General features: G+C 40.3%; 2 protein-coding genes across 33 annotated transcripts in view; one reads left to right on the top strand and one right to left on the bottom strand.

Moving 5' to 3' along the window:
- The window catches only part of ARPP21 (cAMP regulated phosphoprotein 21), a 241,559-nt gene that overhangs the window by 197,409 nt on the left and 25,085 nt on the right, over window positions 1-19,065 (top strand). For all 21 annotated transcript variants that reach the window (XM_082192791.1, XM_082192792.1, XM_082192793.1 and 18 more), the window contains one exon: window positions 13,661-13,787. In XM_082192791.1, the coding sequence (XP_082048917.1) occupies window positions 13,661-13,787 (127 nt within the window). The remainder of the gene's footprint in view (window positions 1-13,660; window positions 13,788-19,065) is intronic.
- The window catches only part of LOC309515241 (uncharacterized protein), an 88,984-nt gene continuing 79,327 nt past the window's right edge, over window positions 9,409-19,065 (bottom strand). For 6 of the 12 annotated variants that reach the window (XR_014212347.1, XR_014212349.1, XR_014212351.1 and 3 more), the window contains one exon: window positions 9,409-9,620. Coding sequence is in view for 5 of the 12 variants with exons in the window: in XM_082192945.1 (XP_082049071.1) it covers window positions 9,508-9,620 (113 nt within the window). In the remaining 7 variants the exon portion in view is untranslated. Of the gene's footprint in view, window positions 9,621-10,154; window positions 10,263-15,301; window positions 15,434-19,065 lie in introns of all 12 variants that reach the window. The other 6 variants (XR_014212346.1, XR_014212348.1, XR_014212350.1 and 3 more) reach the window with 2 other exon arrangements.

Genomic DNA, 19,065 nt, shown 5'->3' with positions numbered 1-19,065 from the left:
GGCACTCCTGGTGATGAGAGCTCAAGTGATGTATGTGCATGTACCAATCAGTTTTTTCAGTCCAGGGCTTTGGACACATGCTCTGCTTCATGATATTTCTGCATACTATTATTAATAAAGATACTACAATCCATGCTTCCCCTTCTTTCCCCTGTATAAGCTTCTGCATAGCATCTAGTAGAAGCACTAGCCGTGAATCATATTTAATTGAACATGTAAGGCACTGCAGATCTCTAATGTGTTCTGTCTTCTTGAATAGGCTTTATTGTTTGCCACCAAAGTTCCCTGTCTGCATCCTGAGAATCTTCACAGAATAAGGAAAGGGAAAGCAAAATGTCCAGGGAATTTTCTAGCCGACTCTTACCATATGCATTTTTTATTAGAACGCTAGATTTCAAAGCTTAATTACAGCAAACGGCAGCCAAAGAGCACATCTCTCTTTCATTCTCTCAGTTTAATGTCCAGAAACATTGGGGGGGGGGTTGGGGTTGGGGGGGTTGAATAAATAAATATGACAGTTCTCCCCCTTGCTTTATTTATGTTAACTATTTCCTTTGACTAGGCCAGGTACAGTTGTCAGCTATGTTGCTGTTATTATCCCTAGGTGTTACTTCCAAGAATTCATGCTTGCACTAAAGGCAGTATTCTCTCCATACCGCCAGTAATTGTGTTAATTTTTTCTCAGTGCCTGCTGCTCACAGATTCATTTTAGGGGGGGTCATTCTGAAATAAGGAGCCTAGTTATTAGAAGACAGCAGCAAAGTAGTTTGTAGGGTTGTTGTTTATTAAATGGTATCAGAAACTCCTATCACTAGGACAAATGGAGCTTGCTAATTGTGTGGGGGGAGCAGGAGCAGAGAATTTTTGGGGGTTCACATTTTTAGCATACTGACCTCTTGGACTAATACACAGATAAGAATGTAATTACCTTATGAATTTTACAGTTCTCTGGACTTTGCAATTTAGGCATACCAGAATGCATTAAAACTGGGTATTTTAGGATAAAATATGTTTAGAAATACGTACATTGAAATAAAATATTATTTTAATATACATCAAAGTTCATATTTAAATACAGATTTCTGTACTTAAAAAAACAACAACATGCAAATTAATGCTGCAGTCGGACAGAATGGACTTGATGAAAAACCACATGTGACTTTGACTTGGACCAGAAATAGACTGATCTGTCCGTCACAAAGAGGTTTACATATTGCAAGTGTTGTACTGCTATCAGTAAGGCCCAGGCTACCCAGTGATAGTGTACTGAGGGGTATATTTTGTGCTAATCACTACAGCATCGCAAACTGCTTGGACTGGCTAAAACATCTAGCAAGTCCAGCCTCTAACAGACATACCTTCTGTATTCATAGTTTCATAGAATTGCGGAGTTGGAAGGGCCCACAAGGGTCATCTAGCCCAACCCCCTGCAATGCACAAACGTGGGGCTTGAACGCACAAGCCCGTGATTAAGAGTCTCACACTCTACCGACTGAGCTATCCAGCCTGGCTTCCGTTTCTTGGTCATTCAAGTGTATGAGGGAACTGTCATAAAATTATAAAAGCCAGTGAGAGCAAATTTTCCACCTTGCTCCATATTAACTGGGTCCTTCATAATGCTTGAGGAGATAACATTTTTTACTCCCTCGCTGAGCGCCGTCAAGCCACACTTACCTGTAGTAGTGTTTGCACAATAAGTGCTGCTGCAGTCTGGTCTGGTCTTATTGCTGACAGGCTGAACCCCCACGTTTCAACTTACTCTTTGTTCATCTTGGGACACCCCATGCTTCTACCATTTCTATTTGTCAAAGGCTGTGAGTCAGAACTGTAGCATTTTGGTATTCGTAGGTGATTGCTGCATCAATTGGCTTTCTAGTGTAGCAACTTTGCATATGTTCATGCAGTGACCAGAAAAATCTCAAAAAAAGTGTTTTGTATGTGTGGTGGGCTGATAGGCAGAACTGTGTTCCTACACCAATTTTTAATAGACTTCTTAAGTGTGGTACTGAAGTATGCAAATTATAAGACCATTAGCAATGTGGAGTGAATCTTCATTCTTTCTCTCCTTTCTGCTCTATCCTGGTATAACAAAGCCCCTAGAATAGACTTAAAGGGAAACGGTCTCAGTTGATATAACAAGTATAAGACTGATACACAATTAGGTTTTCATGGAAGCTTCCTTCCTGTGGCTACATCCCATACCAAGAACTGCCCGGGTCAAAAATCGGCAAGGTACGAATCCACTCCAAGTACAAAGTCCATGGACATGGAAGTCAGATAATGTGGGGAAAGCCATATTAGTTGCTTTCAATCACCACCTTCCAATCCGGCTTCTGATACTAATGATATTGATTGTCCATTGTATGACTCACCCAGAGTTAAATTTACCTCCTCTTTTCAGATCTCCTTAGAAGGTGAATCAGATGATTTGAAAATTAAATGGCTGTTGGCAGATGTCAATAAGTGCATCAGCTATAGGGAGGTGCTGTTTGCACTAGTGACAAGAAAGATAACGGCAACGTTTCTGGATAGTGCAAGTGCCAAACCCTAGGGATGCTGACTAGAAGGCGTGTTTTTAAATTCTGGACATTATAGATTTGTCCTGGTTGGGTGCATGTAGTGTCTTTCATTTTGTAGTTGTGTGATGTGTGCTCGTACTGTATTGTGGTCGTTATTGGGCATAAACAATATCTGACTAATGTTTAGCACACATTTTGAGGGAGGCAAGGAGTGCTTATTTTCTCTTTCAGCCTCAATCTGCTGAAAAGTAGAAGCAGCCTAAAAATGATAAGATACTTGATTTAAGGCTGTATGTAGGACCTGTAAGCCCTCTTAGCCAAGAGTCCTGATCAATCCTGACCTATCTTCACTGTATCTGTCCCAAAGCCAGTAATGTTTCCCTACCATCATGAAAAGTTAACATATATTACAGATGCATTTCAGTATTCCACAGTGGCCGAGTTGTGACAGATGGGATAGGGGGAAGGGAGAAAAAGAGCATTTTAAAAATTATTATTATGAACATTTGCCGCTAAGTGGTTTCTCAGGTTATTTTCACGCTTCACTGCAAAACGTTCACCTTCACTCAGAACCCTGCCAGCTCATAGACTAAACTGGCATCAGTTTTCACATTTGTACTTACATCGATTTTGCTCGGATATTAGACTTCAAGTTCTAGTAGCCATAGTTGGAGAAGAAATTACGAAGAAGTTTTGAAGCTTGCTTGGAATCCCATTATGTTTATGACGCATTTTATGGTGTTCCAGGCAAAGCCCAGCACACACCATATTTTGGTGGAAGATCCCATTTTGGAGTATGGCTGTAAGTGTGGCATAAGTAGAAGGCAGGATTCATGCACATGCAATTCTCGCTTTGAATTTTTCATACCAAACTACATTTTGAGCAAAGGCCTGAGGCAACAGCTTTTCTCAAAAGTACTGCTGCTTTTTGTAGGGTCAGCCGCCATAATCTGTGGTTAGAACTGTGGAGCGTGCAGGTTGGCAGACAATTATTTACACTGATCAAGATGCCATATATAAATACTAGATCGGGGTCAGCAAACTTTTTCAGCGGGGGCCGGTCCACTGTCCCTCAGACCTTGTGGGGGGCTGGACTAGATTTTGGAAAAAAATTAAAATGAATGAATTCCTATGCCCCACAAATAACCCAGAGATGCATTTTAAATAAAAGGACACATTCGACTCATGTAAAAACATGCTGATTCCCAGACCGTCCACGGGCTGGATTTAGAAGGTGATTGGGCCAGATTCGGCCCCCGGGCCATGTGCTAGATCAAAAATCTTTCTAATCTGTATGTTAATGAATTGATCCCAGAGCAGTAGTAGCCAGTGGGGTGGAGCAGCATTGCTCAGCTGACTTCCCAAAGCAGGGGTTGCTGCCAGCAACAGATAGGAAGAAGGGAGAGAAGAAGAGAGAAGAGGAGAGAGAGAAGAGGAGAGGTGTCAAGGAAGTTGACACAGTGTGAATGGAGCATCAGCTGCATCAAATTGGCTCCACTGCTGTACCTACAGCACATTCTCCTCCTTTTCCTTTTCCCTCTTGGTCACTGGCAACAGCCTCCATGCTGGGGAGCCAGTTGAGCAACACCTCCCAACACTGCTGCTGCTCTCCCAGAGATATAAAATACTTCTGGCTTCCCCGTTTCACATTTGGTCTTATTTTTGTGAACCTATTGGTCTATGCTGATGACATGCTGCTGTTGTCATTAGCGCAGATAGAGCAGCTAAGTTGGTCGCTGAGAGACTAAATGGGAATCTGCTAGGCAGAACAGCTGAGTTTCAGTTATGCCAAAACTCAGTACAGTGGTACCTCGGATTAAGTACTTAATTCGTTCCGGAGGTCCGTTCTTAACATGAAACTGTTCTTAACCTGAAGCACCACTTTAGCTAAAGGGGCCTCCTGCTGCCACCGCACTGCCAGAGCACGATTTCTGTTCTCATCCAGAAGCAAAGTTCTTAACCTGGAGCACTATTTCTGGATTAGCAGAGTCTGTAACCTGAAGCGTATGTAACCTGAGGTACCACTGTAGTGGCTTTGAAGTTCACCCCGCACAACACAAGTGGTCTCGTGATAGCCGTTCTGCTAAATTAGTTTGCAACCTCTAACGGTTTGGGAACTGTGCTTTTCTGAAAGCGTTGAGATCTTCACCTGCTATTTTTGGCTTTGCAAATTACCAGGCTAAGGGAGCCCAGTTCAAAGCGCTGCTGTTTAAAATCTGCACGTGACTAAGATGCTTGTTGCACCATCTTTTCCTGCATCAGTCATGCTAACCACAAAGGCCATCATCTGAGGCTCTCCTCTTCCTTCTGAGACAAGTGGAGAGAGGGCATTTTCAGCTACAGGGACTTGCATGTGGAATACCTTACCTAAGGAGACTCTTTTTTCTCTCTCCCCCCCCCCCATGCTCTTTATTGGTTTCATTAGATATTACAACTCCTCATCAAAAGCAAAATAGGATACAAAAAAGATAAATAATCATGAAAAAACACCCACGCATAATAAAAATATTCAACACCCTGTATCTCCGGAACCTTAAATAAAAAATAATTAGTCTTCAACTTTTTGAATATGACTTCTGTCTACCTTACTGGGGGTCGTTTCTCTCCCCCCCCCCTTTTAAACTGCATCCTTTTTTTTACCTTATCAATCATCCATATTGTATGATATACATTATCCATCTGTCATTTAATTTGAGGAAATTAGTCAAAGCATACTAAAGATTTTACTTGGGAACAATGTTTTTTAAGTACCCTCTATAACAATCTCACTGTTTTATAAACTTGTGGTTTGTTTGATTCCTGATTATTTTTGTCATCTTTGCAATTTCCAAATACTCAGTGTTTTATCTGCCATTCCTTTTTCGTTTTCTCTCCCTTCAAATCGTTAGCAATCAACATTCTCGCTCCTGTTGTTGCATGTAGGAATACCCTCCTCTTATCACTTGGAATATCTGTTGTTGAAATGCCTCGGAGGAAAGCTTCTGACTTTTTTTGCAAATGTTTGTTTAAACATTTTTTTTAACTCCTCATAGATGATATCCCAAAAGTTTTTGATTTTTTTTACAACCCCACCACATATGTTACAGTGTTCCCTCAGCTTGCTTATACCTCCAGCATATATTTGAATTTGTTTTGTACATTTTTTACATTTTTGTACATTTTTGCCAATTTGCTGGGGGTCATGTACCATCTATTAAACATTTTCATGAAGGTTTCCTTTAATGTATAACAAGTAGTGAACTTTAGATCTTTCCCCAAGCAGCCATCTGAATGGTATGACCAAAATATTTTGACCATTTGATCATTGCTTCTTTAACTTCTTCCTCTTTTACTTCCCAACCTATCAGGAGTCTATATATTTTAGATAATAGTTTCTTTTTATTTTGTATTAAATCTTTTTCCAACCTCAAAACTTCTGTCGCAAACCCTTTTCTTCTGTCTAGTTTACAGGTGTAATTTATTTGGTGGTACTGCAACCCATCCGTGGAATGATGTCTAATTTCTTGAAACTTGCTTAATTTTAATTGTTTTTCTTCCTCTTCTAATATTTTCTTATAGGTTGCCCAGTAAACACCCCCCCCCATATTTTTCCTCTTTACTGAAATTGCCTCTAGGGGGCATAACCACCAGGGTGTTTTTTGTTCTAATAGGTTTTTATACCTATCCCATACCGTATATAGTGATTTCCTTAACTATGTGATTCAGAAGACCCCTGTGAACCTTGACTTTTTCATAACCTAGATAGGCGTGCCACCCAAATCTATTGTCCCATCCCTCCAAATCCAATTTGTCTGTATTTTGCAAAATTATCCACTCTTTTATCCAACAGGATGCTTTATAGTAAAGTTTCAAATCTGGCAGTGCAAAACCCCCTCTATCCTTAATATCTCCTAATAGTTTATGCTTTATCCTAGGTTTCCCCCCTGCCAAATGAAATTTGATAAATCCTTCTGTGATTCCTTGAAGCGCCCTAAACCCCCCCCCCCCCGCTTACCACTGGAATCGTCTGAAACAGAAACAACATCTTTGGGAGCACATTCATTTTGATTGTTGAAATTCTCCCCCAGAATGAAAATTTCAACCTATTCCAAATTTCTAAATCTTTTTTGATCTCTTTCCAAGTCTCGATATAATTATCCTTGAACAAATTGATATTTTTTGCTACAGATAGGTAGCCGTGTTGGTCTGCCATAGTCAAAATAAAAAAATTCCTTCCAGTAGCACCTTAAAGACCAACTAAGTTAGTTCTTGGTATGAGCTTTCGTATGCATGCACACTTCTTCAGATACACTGAAACAGAAGTTGCCAGATCCTTCTATATAGTGAGAAGGTGGGGAGGGGTATTACTCAGAAGGGTGGTGGGAATGGGAGATTGGCATATTTTTTGCTGTAATTCAGATACCCCAAAATTTGACCTTTTTAGTTATTGTCAAGTCAGACATTGTCTGCAGTTCTTGTTTTTCTTGATCTCGCATATTTTTTTGCCAACAACATGGCTTTGTTTTTATTCAATTTAAATCCCGCCCCCTGACCAAATTCATATATTCTTAAAAAAAAAAAGAATACTTTCTAGTGGATTTTCTTCTAGTGGGTAGTTATTATAAGGTCATCTGTGAAAGCTTTTAGCTTATAAAATTTGTTTCCCAATGTAATTCCTTTTATTTCTGAGTCAGTTCTTATTGTCATTGCCAGTGTTTCAAGGACCATAATAAACAATAATGGGGAGAGTGGGCAACCTTGTCTAGTTCCTTTCATTATTCTAAAGCTCTCTGATACTTCATTATTTAGGATCAGTTTGGCTTTTTGATTCTGATAAATCGCCTCTATACATCTACCAAAAAAATCCCCTAGGCCCATTAGCTCTATAGTTCTTTTCATAAATTTCCAACACACGTTATCAAATGCTTTTTCAGCATCCACAAACATTAGTATTGCTTGTTTATCCGATCTCATTTCCAAATACTCTAATATATCAATCACATTCTTATATTGTTGTTCATTTGTCTTCCTGGTAGGAAACATGCCTGATCTTCATTTAGGACCTCTTTTAGCATTTTCTTTAACCTATTTACCATAATATTCACACATAATTTATAATCATTATTTAAAAGAGATATTGGTCTGTAGTTTTTAGTTGATGTTAAATCCATCCCTTGCTTTGGAATCAGCATTATAAAGGCTTCTTGCCATGATTCTGGCAGTTTCCCTTCTGATAAGATCTTGTTCATAACTGTCTTGAGCAGTATTGAAAGTGAGTCTTCCAATTTCTTGTAATAACTTGCGGGCAATCCATCCGGTCCAGGTGATTTTCCTGGTTTCACATTAGATATTGCCTGATGAATTTCCAACATTGTTATAGAGAAGTTTAAATGTTCTATTTTATCCCTTGCAATCTTTGGAAATTTACTTTGGCTTAAATTTTTTTTTCTATTTTATCTTCCTCTTCCTTTCCTTCTTGGTATAGATCCTTAAAGTAGTTTATGAAATTTTTATTTATTTCCTCTGGCTCATCAAATATCTTCCCTCCTTCTACCAACTTTCCTATCATCTTTTCTTTCTGTTTTTTCTTTAACTGCCAGGCTAGCATTCTCCCTGGTTCTGAACCTTTCTTAGACCTTTTTTTTTTAAAAAAAAAAAGTCACTGCACCTTTGCTTTTTTATCATCTTATTTCTCTATCTTATTTATTAATTTTAGTCATCAGTTCTATTTGTTGTTGGTTTGTTAGCTACCTTGAAGCAGGATATGAATTTAGTAATAAATAAATTGTAAAAAAAATCTCCTTAACTAATTTATGGAGTAGAAGTGTGGAGAACTGGAAAAATCCCAAAGCAAATATTAAAATACATTCTGCCTTGTACCTGATACTCCTCCTCCTCCTCCTCCCCTTGCCCCTTCTGTAACCATTTCCTGATCTTGTCATCTTCCCAGAATCTATCCAGTTTCATTTCCTTCTTATCTGACTTGGTTTCTCCTGGTTGTTATCCCACTCAAACATACTCCCCATACCTCTATGATCCAACTTTTACTTCCTATGTCCTAATACCTAACACATGGCAGATTCTGTGAGCATTCAGAAAAGTATGGTGTAACTTTAATTATGGAGCTGAATTATGGAGCTACATGATAATGTGTAGTGATCAGTAAATATGTATTTGCATGATCTGCTCCATTTCTTCCCTTTTGCCGCTTGGAAATATGCAGTCTTACTGAGGTTATAGCTCCTCCACCACATCCCATTCCAAGTTTCGTTTCAGTAAAGTATGGAACTTTGAATAATGTAGGGCCATGCTTTTCATGTGGCAAATTTCCATGTAGCCAATATCATGGAATAAACAGAGTAGTCAGCATGACCCTATGTGCCTCAGAACTTCCTACATATTGGAAACAAAGAGGTTTTGAACTATGAGGGCAGATATGATATTGCCTTGATAATTTGAGAATCGGGTAGCAGGCACCCTGAGAAAATTTATTCTGTGTTTCACTGCTGTTTTCAACTGGTCGAGCGAGACAAGTAGCTTAAGGAGATCTGAATAAACTTTAGGATTCCTCAAGTTGATTTTTGTTAACATTGGGTGCAGGGGACAGACAGGGAGATTTCAATGTACAGTGGTACCTCGGGTTAAGAACTTAATTCGTTCTGGAGGTCTGTTCTTAACCTGAAACTGTTCTTAACCTGAAGCACCACTTTAGTTAATGGGGCCTCCTGCTGCTGCTGTGCAATTTCTGTTCTCATCCTGAAGCAAAGTTCTTAACCTGAGGTACTATTTCTGGGTTAGCGGAGTCTGTAACCTGAAGCGTATGTAACCTGAAGCGTATGTAACCCGAGGTACCCTTGTACTTACTCTACTTAGCCTTGCAAACTGTTGTGATGCAACCATCCACAGAATGTAATCAATGTGAAATCATTTTTATTTTATCTTTTTGCTCCATGGTGTCCTGCTGTCAGATTTGGTCTCATAATGGGGCGGCTTGTGTGTAAATGTCTAATTAGTTTCTGTAATTGTAGCAGCCCAAGAGGCTTTTCTTCTGTCGGATCCCATAGCCTTGAATGCAGCTGGCAGTAGGCAATTTGTGAGCATGTCCAGTCAGTGTGGGATTATCTTTGAAGGAAAAAGACGGAAGTTAGCTGAGCCTGGGAGTCTAAAGATATCACACATTAATATATTAAAGTTTAATTAAAGCTGCCTTTGCCGCTGCCTTCTAAAGCTCAGTTTCCCATTTTTGCATCAAAGAAGGAGCGGATAGATTTTAAAAGTGGCACATCTAAGAGGAGTGGAAATCATTTGTTCTTCACTTGCTTTTTCCTCCTGCCCTGCATTGTCTCGCTCTGGCTGAGACATCCTTTTAGAAGCTTAACAGGAGTTCTCTTTTGCTGTCCAGCCTCTTATCTGATTGTTCTGTGACAGTTCTCTGTGGCAAGCTGATGACTAGAAAATGCCTAGAGCAGCCTGGTTTTTATTTTCAGTGGGAGAATATTCCCACTTTACTCTCCCCACTTCAGAAAAATGTGCTGCACATCCTTCTGATCTGCACTTCTTTCTTCACATGTTCCTTAGTAATCATAGCCAAGAACATTATGTCAATAACCAGCATCACTTTTCAATCAGAGATATCAGACCAGCAGCCAAACTGACCTTAATGCTGCTGCTGTTGTTGCGGCTGCCGCTGCTGCTGATAATTTTAATAAAATCCCAGGGTGGTTTACAAAATAGAATCGATACCATAAGAATTCAATGAAACATCTGAAATATAAACACCATAACATTTACATTACTTCAATCCATCACTAAAGCGCAGCATTAAAAAGTCACAGGCCTTGAAATTCTCAATCTGTCCCCAAGGCCTAGGTGAAGAAACGTTTCTTTAGGCTGCACCAAAAGCTCCATACTGGAAGGTGACAACCAGACCTCTCAGACAGTGGTCCCTATTCTGTATCACCACGCAAAGGGCTACCCCACCATGAGGGCCACAAGAAGGTGTCTGAGACAGCAGATATTGAGAAAAGTGTTCCTTCAAGTATTTGAGACCTAAACGTCCAAACCTTGAATTGATCCCAGAGCCATATTGGCAGTGCAGTTCACACAGGATAGGTACTGTCTAATTAAATATGCTGCTTACCAGTCTTATGTCCACATTTTGCCCTAGATGTGACTTCCAGAGGCAGCCTTACATATTACTGTAGTCTGACTGCAAGGTTACCAGAACATTCAAGATTTCTGTGGTGAACTATCCTGGTCCATAAACAGGTAGAACCAGCTGGAGCTAGAAATATGCCACCCTTGCCCTGATTCTACCTGGGCTTCCAGTTATGGTGCTGAATCAAGCTATGAAGCTGCTTCTTGGGGCAGGGGGGAGGAAAACAGGATTTATCTCCAGTTCCCAGACACAAGAACCACTGACCAACAGCATCTCCATCTTATCAGGATACAACATCAGTTTATGGGCCTTCCTTCAGCCAGTTATAGCCCCCAGACTCCAGTCCAGCAACTGCACAGCCTCATCTTGTTCAGATAGTATAGATGTCATTTGCATAATGTAAAAAGTTACTCCATCAATCATCCCAAACGACATGTTTTCCCCCCACCTAATATTATATCCAGCAAATGGCATTCTTTTGAAAGATCAATGGCAGCTCCAGTGTCACTATAAATGGAGTCTAGTCTATAACAAATGCTTTCTCTGTGGCTAACTCCAGATAAGAGTATCTAAATTCTACAGAGATAAATTGATTTATGTCTCTATAATACTTTGTAAATATAAATTGCTAAATGTAAGCTACCAATTTATGATTATCCAAGAAGGTGTGTTACGGTTTGCAGGATGTAGCCTTGCCACCAAGCTCTCCTTTCAATATCAAAGGTGCTATAATTTGTTAATAATGATTACAAGGTGGAGCAAAGTCATCTTTTAAAACTTGTCCATTTCCCTCTTCATTTTTCATTACTCTTGGCTCTATATTCCTGGCCCAAGGAGGCTCTGAATACAGAATACAGTGGTACCTCGGCTTAAGTACTTAATTCGTTCCCGAGGTCTGTTGTTAACCTGAAACTGTTCTTAACCTGAAGCACCACTTTAGCTAATGGGGCCTCCCACTGCTGCCGCGCTAACGGAGCACGGTTTCTGTTCTCATCCTGAAGCAAAGTTCTTAACCCGAGGTACTATTTCTGGGTTAGCGGGGTCTGTAACCTAAAGCGTATGTGACCTGAAGCGTATGTAACCTGAGGTACCAATGTATCTAAAGCAGCAATGGGAAACCTGTGGCCCTTCAGACTCCTATGAGACTCCAGTTTCCATCAGCCCCAACTGACAAAGCCAATGTTCAGAGATGATGGGGACTGTAGTCCAAAAACATGTGAAGGCCCAGAGGTTCTCTGTTCCTGATCTAAGGGATGGTTAGGTCAGAAAACACTAAACACACTGCTTTTTTTCAGCCGGAGCACAGTTCCGGAACCTCTGAGGTGTGTGCCGTTGCAGACCAGCATTCCACCCACCCTCTTCTTGCCTTTACGTACTTCTGAGAAGCCCAAAACAAACATTTCAAGTCAAAGTGGAAGCTGGCCAGTGTGTGCAAGTCTACACTTTTTTAGAACAATGACTCTACCTAGCTCCTAGCTGCTCCTAGCTCCTCCTAGCTATGATTGGTCAAGCTGGAGAGCCAGTGTGGTGTAGTGGTTAAGAGCGGTAGTCTCGTAATCTGGAGAACCAGGTTCGAGTCTTCGCTCCTCCACATGCAGCTGCTGGGTGACCTTGGGCCAGTCACACTTCTTTGAAGTCTCTCAGCCCCACTCACCTCACAGAGTGTTCGTTGTGGGGGAGGAAGGGAAAGGAAGGGAAAGGAGAATGTTTGAGACTCCTTAAAGGGAGTGAAAGGCGGGATATCAAATCCAAACTACTACTACTACTACTACTACTACTACTACTACTACTCTTCTTCTTCTTCTTCTTCTTCTTCTTCTTCTTCTTCTTCTTCTTCTATGGGACAGAGCCAATTCAGATTTCCTTTTCTTCAGTCCATCTCCCATGTAGTGATGGCAGGCTTTAAGCTTTCCTCCAGGTCTCTAGGATGGACCTGCAGTTTTCTGCAAAGAATTAATGTCATGTTTGCAGACATCTTTGTAACGATAATCAAGGCATTCATTTTGTGCTGTCACCTGATGAATTAAAAGCTGAACTTTGTGGTCCTAAAGTAGGAAAGATGTGCTAGGTCTCAGTTGCTACGCTCATTGCCAGAGCTGTAAAGGAAGCTGTTAGCACACTTCCTGTACAAAAAGAATCAGCAGCGAATTTCCATGCCCCTTTCTGTATCCATGCCCTGGCACACCATAATCTGGGTGTGTGCTGAATGTGTGGTAGGACTTGTACACCACTTACACGTTCCTCAGTGTCCACCCACGACTGCACCAAAAAGCGGCATGCATATTGAAATAAACAGAGGGTCCCACTGGACTCCAACCCCCCCCCCACAAAAAACAGCACAAAAGGCTTTGAAAAAGAAAGAGCAGGCAGTGTTTGTTCATAAACGTTTAGAGGATTTGTCAAACTGATGAACTTGCTCTTCCACCAGCTACCTCTTCTTGTTGTAATTTTCCTGGTCCTGGAGATTTTTGTTTCCTTTCCCCATTTCTGCAGTGAGTCATCTCAGGGGCTGCATTCCCTCTTCTCACCTGATTCCAATGGTCTCTCCTGTTCCTTCTCCCCACCTTTGCAATCATCCCTGTTACATGAAGTAGTTTGTGCCTTGCAGTTTTCTCTGTGATGTTATATTCTTTTTATATAACTGTATCTAATAGTGTTGGTGATTTGCAGGATGTCATTCTGAACTTGTAATGAATCCAGAGAACAGCAAGTTCCTTGCTTTCTCTAGGTGGTTGGCATTACACACACACACACACACACACACACACACACACACACCTGTGGATTAGCCAATATTCCACTTGGTAGACTATTTGATGTGCTTTTAAAAAATTACAATTTTGCAGCTTTTCCTAATATTATCAGGAGACTTTTAAGCTCGAAAATCCTACATTTCATGAATAATTATGTACATGATCCAATTGATATGTTTGAGCTGTGTGTTGATATGCTTGAGCTGTGTATGGCTTTACAATACATTTTTCCTCTTTCCTATTTTCCACAGATGCCTGTGTACTATTACCCCTCTGGTCAATACCCTACCTCAGCAACTCAGCAGTACAGACCCATGGCCTCTGTTCAATACAATACACAACGGAGCCCACAAATACCACAGACTGCACAGCAAGCAGGTATTTTCATCTACTACTTGATTCTTCAGCTAGATCTTCAAAGTTATGGGTCTGGATGAATTCATAGGTGGCGCAGTCTAGTCAGTATGCCTGTGTATGAAGAGAGGAAGCAGCCTTGGCTCCCAAAATTACACCCCCAGCCCCACTTAAACCCTTAACTCTTTACCCAGCTGGTCTGTGACCATATTAATAAATTCATTCATTCATACATTCTTTACCCAGCTGAAGTCCTGACCCAAATTTGTTTCTTCAAACAATATTCCACAACAATGCATTGGCCAGTCAAATCTTTTCACACAGACCCTTCTGTCAGAGCTCAGCTGGACTCTATTCAGTTTAAACATGTACAAATACATGGTTCAGGGAGAAAAGTGTGGCAGTAAAAATCAGAGATAAATGGTGGCCCATTGAGGAAAGAATACCCTCCAATCTACACTGGGGATGAGGTGGGAAAAGCATATTCCCTTTCTGCCTTGACAGGCTTATTGCATCTTAGTTTTTTCCCTTGACTTATGGAATAGTTTTCTAAATCCATGCCGTTCCTTCCCTTTGCAAGGGTCTTAAATATTTAAAAATGCTTCATCCTAAATAACTAAATATCCAAAGGATATTCATACTTTTTTGCTCTGTCGCTGCAAGTCTGTATGTCCTCAATGCATCAATTCTTAAAATGCTGGATCAAAGCTAGGGCATGAAGTATATTACTAGAATTGTTAATATTTCAGTGATAACTTGAGTAGCATCATTATAATGAGGTACTGGTAGAGAAAAGCAATGAAGGGTGATTGCAATGTGTACGGGCCTGAACTCTGAAACAGGGAGACAGCCACCTGAAATGTTCCACTTGTCTTCATAATGCTATGCTGTTTTCGATTTCTCCATCTTGAGTTAGTCGTGATGAACAAGGGTCTCTACAGTCTATGTGGTGCCCCGTTGGTCTAGATCCCTGCAGTGATGAGCAGTTGGAAGGGGGGCCGTTACACTGTAAGAGAGTGAGTAGCAGGTCTCACAGTGAACCGGTCTCTTTTCCTACTGTGTCACGTCGCACCTAATAATGGCAATTGGCACAAAAAGAAAGAAAGCTGCTGAGTGTGTTTGCACTGGTTGGTGAGATACTCACAGTGTTGCTGTTAAACAGAACTTGGGAACGCGAGAGTAAGAAGAATCATTGGGTTCTATAAGTTTCCTGTCCTGTTCAAGTTATTCAGTGTTAACTCAGTTATAAAAAGATGTGTGCTGCCTACCAAAATGCTGCTACTTTTATCAGAAGTTCTCGTGAATTCACGAATAAATTAAAACCAGTCTTTGAGAGGTTGTGATAACATAAAAATATTACATACTAAATGTTCTGAGATAAGAAGGGCTTCCAAGGTCTCCATTCACTTCTATGTCTCTCTAATATAATGGAGATAGAATTGTCATCCTTCCATTATCATTCATGTTACTCTAGTCCAGCAAACCTTTATAATTGACTTGTATGATTTATCGTGAACAAATAATGATTTGCTATTTACCACGAGCATATACGTTTTGTACCATTTTCTTGTTTCAGTAACTTCCAAGCTCTGCCATATTGGTTTGGATGAGCATTCTCAATATCTGTGACACTCTTTCCCTCATTTCATACCTTTTAGCAAATGCAGTCACTGAAAGGGAGAGACAGAGAATTCATTTACGCAAAAACAATGGCTCGTTTTGCTTCACTTGTCCCAACAGCATTGCTCCATATTTATTACTAATTTACATTAAGGCTTCCAACCAAATGCAAAATATATTGTATGAAATTATCTTCTTCTGCTCTGTGATTCTTAATCCATATTTAACCTATTAGTTAAATTGTGCATTGGTAATGTGGAAATCGCTTTAAAGAAATCATATATGGAACATTCTGAAATATGCCAGCTATGTTCTGGGAAGTTATTTGATCATAAGAAAACATTTCTTAGTTTTACCCATTTTATTTTAGTTTTAATTATATTTTGTTTTGTTTATTTAAACAAAAATTATATACCACTTGATGGTGGTAAAACCTCTTAACACTGCCAGTTCCACAGTTAATATACTGTATGTTCAAAAGACAATTTTCAGGCCAGAATGTTGAATATCCTGAATTCTGTTGTGTATATTCTGCGTATTCTTTGCTGTGCTAGTTGACCGATTCATTAGAGCGAGAGAAACACTGTAATTCATTTGTTACAATAATATGTAGGTACATTCTAGTATTTCTTCCATGTAAAATTACCACTTTGATCTCTAAATTATGTGTCTCGTAATTAATTGCTTTTCAGGGTATCTGTATCTTTGCAGAGGGCATACGATGACATCTTTTATTGGGTCAACCTTTCTGAAATGTTCATAACATTGAAGCATGTAATATGTGATGAAGAGGTGTCCCAAATAACGCATTGATCTTCTCTGGGAGTTCTGGATACCAAGAGCTGCTGTATCTTCTTATAGGCTGTAGTTTCTGCACCCTATTCAGAGGGATGAACTAATCTTTAAGCATCCTTTTTTATTATTAACAAACATATGATTTCCACAATTTAGTATAGGAAAGGTAGTTCAGAGGTTTGAACAAGTCTTGCAAGCCATCCTTCCCTCCTATCAGGCTGTGGGTATGGTGGACCACCTCTCAGTGGCTGAGAGTAGAAACATACATGCCAAAGGGTTAACCACTTTTATAACATGTATAACATACAAAATGGAGCCTAGAACTACAGAACTGGAATCAGGGCTGGGAACTCTAGCAGCTATGCTAAATCAAAATGGTATGATTGAGGAAAGCTACAAATCCCACTAGCAAAGAGGAATAATGTTTGCTCAGTCCAAGAATTTGCACAAGGTTTGAGATGTTCCATGCGTGCGTGTACACGAGCCTGTTCACATGCAACATATGAGCAAAACATAAGCTGAAACAATTTAGTTGACATGAATGGCTTTGTGGATAGTAAGAGGCATACCAAGTAGTAAGACTTCAATAAATATATATCACATAAGAGGTGGTTGTGAAGCTGTGTTTAGACGGATGACTGTTTCCGAAGCAGCTTCCCTAAAGATTTAGTAGCACTCTTTGTTGCTGAAGCAGTATGGCAAAACCCATGGGAATGTTAGCAGTGCCTACCAGCAGAATAGCAAATGCAATGAATGAGAATTTCTGAGCCTTAGGAGCTTACACACTGTAGAACAAAAAGAAAGTTCACCTGCCCATTGGGGTCTTGGAAGCTTTCATCTCTCTTGCAAGGTTGTTAAAGCATATGGTTTTCCCATTGTGGGATATAGAGGTCAAGGCAAGCTCTGATACAAGCAATTTGTTTTTGTTGTGCTCAGAAAAGGTCTGCTTAGGAGTAGAGCAATATTGATGATTTCTAGAGCAATTGGCTGAAGCAAAATGTCAGGATAGCATCCTTAATGCACGAGGGAGTGTGTATCTTTTCTTCTTCGTGGCTATGGTAAGGGAGCAATATGAAGTTAAAATGGCTCTAAGGCAGTGGAGGGGGGTGAGCTCACCTAAAATTAGATTACAATCTGACAGCAATAAATCATTTTGCAAGAAGGATGAGAACTCGTGTGTGTGTGTGCTTTTGGAGAATACAGCTTGGCTGTTAAAAAAGTGAGACACATTTGCAGAATACTCTGGTTCACAAAATATTAATCACAGGAGCACCTTGTTTAAATTATTACTCAATGAAAAGCTTTGTTACACAACTTCATTCAATTTTTTAGACTCTGATTTAGTTCATTTCATCAGCAGCATTGTAATTAAAATAATCTGTCTCCGGCAAATCTGCATTATCCATAGTCAATGGAAGATTTGTTTATTTTTAATCTGCCCATTGGTTAGCAGGGACTTTATCAGGCTTGCAGTTAGTATGCAGCACAGTTGTTTTAGCATCATTGCACAGACTTGGACTCCAGCAAAAACGAAATGGAAGGGTCTCCAAGTATTCTCCCCATTCAAATCGAGTCATGGCATGAGTAGGAAGTTGAATGGTGTAGACCATATGGCGCAGAGGTGAAAAACCTTTCCTTTCCAAGAACCTTTCCCTTCCATGTGCTTCATATGCTGAGTGGGGCAGCAGCAAAAGTGGACAGCACAATAAAATATGGGCTTTACCTGTGTAAGTAAAGGTAAAGGGACCCCTGACCATTAGGTCCAGTCGTGGCCAACTCTGGGGTTGCAGCGCTCATCTTGCTTTATTGGCCGAGGGAGCCGGCATTTGTCTGCAGACAGTTTTTTCGGGTCATGTGGCCAGCATGACTAAGCCGCTTCTGGCGAACCAGAGCAGCGCACGGAAACGCCGTTTACCTTCCCGCCGGAGCGGTACCTATTTATCTACTTGCACTTTGACGTGCTTTCGAACTGCTAGGTTGGCAGGAGCAGGGACCGAGCCACGGGAGCTCACCCCGTGGCGGGGATTCGAACTGCAAACCTTCTGATCAGCAAGTCCTAGGCTCTGTGGTTTAACCCACAGTGCCACCCGGATCCCTGTGTACTGGAGGCCAATTTCTAATTTCCCACATGCCTCTCTATCCTCCATCCAAGCAGGTGATGCATTATCAGAGTTCCAGGGCGCATTTAAATAAGTTAACTCCAACTGACTTACATAGAAAAATTCTGCATATGCTTATGTCTTAAACCCACTGGCATTTAAAGGATCTATCTTTGGCCAACCCATGCTCTGCATTTTTCATCATTCGCTCAGTTAGTGTACATGTGTAGTATTAATAACATATCCGTTTCCCTGCTAACATTTCTATTTGAAAAATCAGAACTAAAGATGTGTCTGGCCTTAGATTAACTTTTTGGTTAGGGTGCTTTCCCCCGCAGATGAGGCCTTGCTCTGTGTCTGGCCATTTATTTATTCTATTTATTTCTGAAATGTGAACCCTGCACCTTCAATGCCAGCTTGCCATTCACTGGGCAACCTACAAACAAAATACAAAAGTTTGTTCTGTATTATAACTGTAACATTCTCCCAAAGCTCCTCACTCTTCATTTGGGGTACTTCCACACAAAAACCCATGCGCCCACGTGGGAAGGCATTTTGGTCTTGAGCAGCCATTTTAGCAGCTTGATTTTTAACTTGGAAAAATTTTAATTGTGTGGCTGTGCTGCTCTTATTTTATGTTTGTCATAAGTCATTCATGTTTTTCTCATACATTGCTTTTTAATCCTTTGTTAGTTAAATCCATTTACTAAGAAACCTAACTTTAACATTCATATGTAAACAAAAATTAAGGACAGGCAAGAATATTCAATACAAATTTTTAACTAAAG

The sequence above is a fragment of the Podarcis vaucheri genome (genome assembly GCF_965113315.1).
Source record: "Podarcis vaucheri genome assembly, chromosome: 12".
Classification (NCBI taxonomy): domain Eukaryota; kingdom Metazoa; phylum Chordata; class Lepidosauria; order Squamata; family Lacertidae; genus Podarcis; species Podarcis vaucheri.
This window is presented reverse-complemented; position numbering and strand designations above follow the sequence as displayed.